Genomic DNA, 6,000 nt, shown 5'->3' with positions numbered 1-6,000 from the left:
CGCGAGGGGGCGGGTCCCGGCGCCGCGGGGCGCTGATTGGCCGAGCGCGTGTGGAATCGGGTGATGGGAAACGCAGCGCGGCTCTCCCGTCCTCTCCGGCTCCGCTCCCCCCCACCCCTTTCACCCGTGGCGAATGTGCTGCGAGGTGGCGGGTGCTTACGCTCGCGGGGTTTGGCTGTTGCAGGCAGGAGCTGGGAGGAGGCGGCGGCGGCGGCGGCGGCGGCGGCGGCTGGAGCGGCTGGAGCGGCGGCGGCGGCGGCAGCTGGGAGGAGGTGGTGACGGTGGCAACGGCAGCGTCGGGGACGATGGCGCGACTTGTGGCAGTGTGCAGGGACGGGGAGGAGGAGTTCCCCTTCGAGAGGAGGCAGATCCCCCTCTACATAGACGACACCCTCACGGTGAGCGGGCCGGGCCGGGCTGGGCCCGCTGCTCCCCTGGCAGCTGTTTCCCCTCCTCCCCCTCCCCCAGGCCGAGCGCTGCGCACTGGAGAAAGAGTGTGTTGCAACTCCTAGGCGAGGCCGCCTCTCCGACAGGCCCCACAAACTCGCCTCTGCAGTGGGGCCCTGTGGTACCCTTGGCAAGCCCCAGATCCCGCGCCCCGAACACACTTGGAGGTCCTCCTCTGGGGTCTTCCTCCCTTTCGGGACTCTTGGCCTTTTAGGTCTTCCTTTGGAGACGCTGTTGCCTAACAAGCACGCGCCCGGGAAAAGGGTTGAAGGAGCTGGGGCGTTCAGGGCCTATCCTCTACCAGAAGGCACTTACCCTCCGGGAGGGTTAATTATCTGAAAATGTCGCAGCTGCATTGTTACCTGTGTATTTTGTGTTTTAACACTCTAGCCATCACTACAGAAGCGTAATTAGTGAGGGCAGAGTGACATTCTCTTGCACAGTGAAGGTTCCACCTAGATGATTTGATTTCCTAACATGTCTCATATTGCCCAGTACATTATAATTCTTGAAATGATTGTGTTAAGCCATGACTCTTCAAAACGGGCCTGCTTGGCATTATTTGGTTTACAAGTAGCCCAAGACAAAAAATTATTGACTGTGTAAAGTGGTATGAAAAGCTGACTGCTCCTTGTGGATATGAAAGCACAAAGGTGGTTTGTTTTAAGACTTGGCGTTGGTATACCTTTGCCGATCCTCTGCCCTGAGTTTTAGTACTGTTTCCTTTAAAAGGAAATGGCAGAAATTTGAGTTGATTCTAGGCAGGAAGTGAATGCAGTTGCTTACCACAGTTAAATGAACCTTCTCCGAACAAGTTTTGAAATCTTCATTTTGAAGCTGACACTCTTGGATTTTACACTCGCCCATTGTGATCTGATGTAGATAAGTCTTCCAACCTTTGACTTTTTTTCCACTCAAAGGCAGATCGGTTATCTTCCTGAACAACAACAAAAAAATGTTATGTACTGAAAATTTTAACATTTTATGTAAAATGCAAGTCATTGTGGAGATGCCAGTCTGAGCCTTTCTTTTTGCCAGTCTCGATTAAGAGCTTCAGTACTTTTAAAGAATTAGGAGAGCTATTGACTGGTTCACTTCGATGGAACTTTGCAAGGGAAAGCATGCTTTAAAAAAAAGTTGTCGAATGATTTGACATAAAGTAGAATTTATGTTAGAAATTACTTGTATATATTGGTTATGGTTTCTTATTTTCTTGAATTTTAATTTTAATGGACTTGTATTTAAAATAGTTTGGGGTTTTTTTTTAAATCAATCTAAAAACCAGTTAAATGATTTCTTTCTCAGTGTGACAGTGCTTGGTGGTAGTTCATTTGTTACTACCGTCTGTCCCCTTCACTGTAAAACACAGCTTGATAACATTTTTTGTGTGAGTGCATTTTTTCCCCCTCAATCCCGAGGTTTGGGTAAATTTTTTTTTTTTAACTATATAATATGGAAACAGAAAACCATTTTAAATTTTGTCTATTTACAAATCTTAAGATAACTTATATTCACTTTCACATAAGTACCTATAATGTGAATGTAGCACATTAGTCAATATTTACTTCATCAAGCACTTTAAAGTGAACAGTATGTTACATTCTTGACACTGATGGGAGTTTCCAGTTTTTTTCATAGATAAACTTACATTATGGTTACCTGTTTTTGCCTTGTACTGGGTGTCTGAATTTTGCTTTTATTACAGACGCATTACAAAGACAATTTAAATTTATTTAAATAACTTCAAATAATAGTAATTTTTCTTTGCTTAGGAATGACTTTTTTTGTCACTAAGGAATTAATTTTGTTAGTTTGTCTTGGAAACTTGTAAACTGTCATTGAATGCCATTAATGAATGAGTACTATTGAAAATTCCCTTAAAGCTATGCTGTATGTAGGGAGGCAAGCTTCTTTCAAGCTTCTTTCAATCTTCTCAATCTCAGTTAAAGGGAGGGTGTAGAGCAGAGCACCTGTTGGGAGGGAAGTGGAAGAGGAAGCAGAGGTGTGTGTGTTGTGTCGTGGTTCGTTGATGTTTGATGGCAGTGTTTACCTGAAGTTAACTTGGTTTGATCTTTGTTCCTAGGAACCCAAAGGGGAACCTTGTGATCTTTTGAGTAAATGGTTTTAGCAATTTTGTTTGCAGAAAAATGTTAGTCTAGTTCATTCTGTCATCACTGCACATAGGCAGGGTTGGGATACAGTGGAACATTTTATACTCGTGTGTGTGTGTGTGTGTGTGTGTGTGTGTGTGTCTGCATGTCTGCATGCGCACATATATATAGGTATATACATGTGTGTGTACATATATAGGTATATGCATATATATTCATTTTGTGTATATGTGTACATGTAGATGTGTATGCCATAGTATATGTATTGATGGGGAGTTGGTTCTCTTTCCATTGGGTAAGTTTTGGGATGGAAGACAGGTGGTCAGGCTTTACAGCAAGCACCTTTACCCACTAAGCCATCTCTGCTCTCTCTTTTTAAGATGTGATCTCAGATTTCTGGACTAAGCCTCTAAAATGATAGGAATAAAGATGTGTACCACTACTTTTTGTCACTTTTTGATGTTTTTAATGGTTGTACAAGTTGTATTGATATTCCATAATATCACCCTTCCATGAGGTCTGAATTCTCGTTGTTGAATAATACTGTAAGAATATGGATAATACATTGAGTTATTTTTTTCCCCCTTGGGCTTTTGGAAGTAGAATTACTGAAGGATAAGGACATTTTACAAGTTTCTTGTTTTATGTTGTTGAATTATTGCAACATTTCTAGAAGATAACCCTTTAATTCAAAGTGATCTAAATGAACTGTAAACTGGGGTGACAAAATGGCTTAGTGGTAAAGGCAGTTGCTGTCAAGTGTGATGATAAACATTCATTCCTTGAGATGTAAATGGTAGAAAGGAAGAAATGGTTCCTGCAAATTGCACTCTGACTCCTACACAAGCACCTCTGGCGTGGATATGTCCCCCTTCAATGAGAATAATAAGTAGACTATTGATAGGAGTTCTGAACTGATAGGAGTTCTGAACTGTCTGAGCCTAAAAGGCAGAAAATGGTAATACTAGGGAATTAGGAGTTTAGCATTTGCTACAAGTTTAGTATTTAGTGTTTTCTTTTAGCTCTTTAATATTTAACTTTCCTGATGGACGTTAGAAGTAGTTTTGTGAATAGTGATAGATAAGAGTAATACTAAAGTGACATTTTGATTAATACAAACTTAATCTTATTGATTAGAGCTCATGGGAATGTTATGAAGCTTTCTTTTTTTTTTTTTCTTTTTTGTGGTCTGGTAAAACTGGGGCAGATGCTTAAGAGTGAAAGTCAGTAATGGATGCAATAAACTTTAGAAAGCAGTAATTGCTGCGCAATGACTTGTTCTATTTTTGGATGGCTCTGGATAGGCATCCTCATCATGCAGCTGAACACTAATGATTCCTCTGTGAAACCACACCTCATGTACTTTACAGGGCTGTCTTCCTTTTAGGTAACCTAGAATCTAAGATTAAGTCAAGGAAGTGGTTTGAAGGAGTAAAGAAAAATAATGCTAGTGGCCCCTTTGCCTTTCCCTTTTCTTACTGTTCTCTTAAAGCATTAAGTAACATACACTAGTTGACTAGAAAACAGTAAAATAAAAGGTTGTTATCCTAAATGTTTGAAAGGCAAGGATGAGGTAATTATTTAAGGCAGAATATGTGGTTCAAGAGAAAATATAAAGAGGCCAATTCAGGAAGGATTTGATTTTTGATAGTTATGCTAGTTATTAAGAGTACTGACACCTGTATATTTGTTCTTTTTCTTTCATTTGTATGCATGTCACGTGTCTATGTTTTATTAGTGTTTGAACCCAGTATCTCCCATATGCTATGCAAATTACCTACTTCTGAGTGAACATCCTCGTACCTTCAAAAAAAAAATATTTTTACATGTATGGTTGTTTTGCCTGCATGATGTATATCTGTGCCATGTGTGTGTCTGGTGCTCTTGGCAGCCAGGAAAGGAAGACTGATCTCCTAGAACTGGAGTTACAGATGTTTGTGAGCCTCCATGTGGATGCTGGGAATGAAACTTGGGTCCTCTGGAAAGAGCAGCTCTTAACTGCTGAGCCATCTTTTCAGCCCCCCCCCCCCTTTTTAATTTTCAGATGTGGTTTCAATAAGGTGGTTAGGCTGGCCCAAACCTTTTAAAAAATGCATTTGTTTATTTGTACCCATGTTTATGTGTATGAACATGTATACCCCACCCCCACTCACATGTGTAGAGGTCAGAGGACAACTTCAGGGAGTTGTTCCTTTTAATGTGTGGGTCCCTGGGATTGAACTCTGGTCATCGGGTTTGACAGCAAGCACTTTAACCTGCTAACTTTGCTGGCCCTGGCCTGAACTTTTGTTCCTCTTTCTTCAGCCTCTCAAGCCACTGATTGCTACCTAATTTTATTTTCCTTCGTTGTGCTCTGGAGCCTGAACCAAGGACCGCTCAGATTAGACGCGTGCTGTAGTCTGGACTATAAGCCCAGCTTGACAGTTAAATTCCTTTGTCTCTTAAATCCTGTGAGGTGATTCTGAAAAACATGTCTGTTAATGGAACAATTTTTGTTGTTGCTGTTGTTTTGTTTTGTTTTTTCCCCTAGTGCTGGAGGTCAATCCTAAGGCCTTGTTTGTGGTAGACAAGAGCCACATCTTTAGCCTATGGGATTAATAATTTAACTATTTTTAGTTTTAGTTTTCAGGACCAAAATTTGGAGTGATGATGTTTATAAGGTAGAAGCATAGGTATTTTTTTATATGTAGCCCACGCTAGTCTCAAACCCATGATTTTCCTGCCTCAACCTCCTGTGTGCTGGGATTATAAACATGTATCATCATGACTAGCTTGGACCAAGGCTTCTAATATCAGGATTATTACTTTTAAATTTGCATAAGTTCAACTAAAGTAAATATAATAGACAATATACATTATTAGGTATTTTGCCTGTACATTACAGTGATTCTCATTATTTGTAGCTACAGCATTATATGAATGACTTCAGTTTTACTTAGTAGTGTTAGTAAAGATGATATCAGAGTGCTCAGAACATACTTAATGAGTATTGAAGCTACAGTAAATGTTACCACCACCCATTGGAGGTAGTAAAGAGAAGACTGTCTGGGCAGTAGTGGCCTTTTAGTACCAGCACTCAGGAGGCAGAGGCAGGTACATTTCTGATTTCAAGGCCAGCCTGGTGTGTATAATGAGTTCCAGGACAGCCAAGGCTACACAGAAGCCCTGTCATCAAAAACAAAAAAAAACCAAACAAACCAAGAGGGGAGCCTGGGGGGAGGGGAGAAAGAAAGCAGAAACAAGATATTGTGATTGACAAACTTGAAAATTGGAAGCTTTTAAGCAGTAGGATTGAGGCGTTTTAGTTTGTTTGTTTGTTTGTTTGTTTGTTTTTGAGACGGAGTTTCTCCGTGTAGCCCTGGCTGTCCTGGAACTCACTCTGTAGACCAGGCTGGCCTCGAACTCAGAAACCCGCCTGCCTCTGCCTCCCAAGTGCTGAGAT

The 6,000-nt window shown here is 41.4% G+C and overlaps 1 protein-coding gene across 14 annotated transcripts in view; it reads left to right on the top strand.

The window, feature by feature from the left end:
• Positions 1–6,000, top strand: part of Ggnbp2 (gametogenetin binding protein 2) — a 36,954-nt gene that overhangs the window by 706 nt on the left and 30,248 nt on the right. For 13 of the 14 annotated variants that reach the window (XM_031351084.1, XM_031351082.1, XM_031351079.1 and 10 more), the window contains exon 2: positions 185–398. In XM_031351084.1, the coding sequence (XP_031206944.1) occupies positions 306–398 (93 nt within the window). In that variant the 5' untranslated portion in view covers positions 185–305. Of the gene's footprint in view, positions 1–49; positions 399–6,000 lie in introns of those variants that run through there. The other variant, XM_031351085.1, reaches the window with a different exon arrangement.

This window comes from Mastomys coucha, unplaced genomic scaffold (assembly GCF_008632895.1).
Source record: "Mastomys coucha isolate ucsf_1 unplaced genomic scaffold, UCSF_Mcou_1 pScaffold5, whole genome shotgun sequence".
Classification (NCBI taxonomy): domain Eukaryota; kingdom Metazoa; phylum Chordata; class Mammalia; order Rodentia; family Muridae; genus Mastomys; species Mastomys coucha.
The sequence above is the reverse complement of the archived record's forward strand: the minus strand, read 5'-3'. Positions and strand labels throughout refer to the sequence as shown.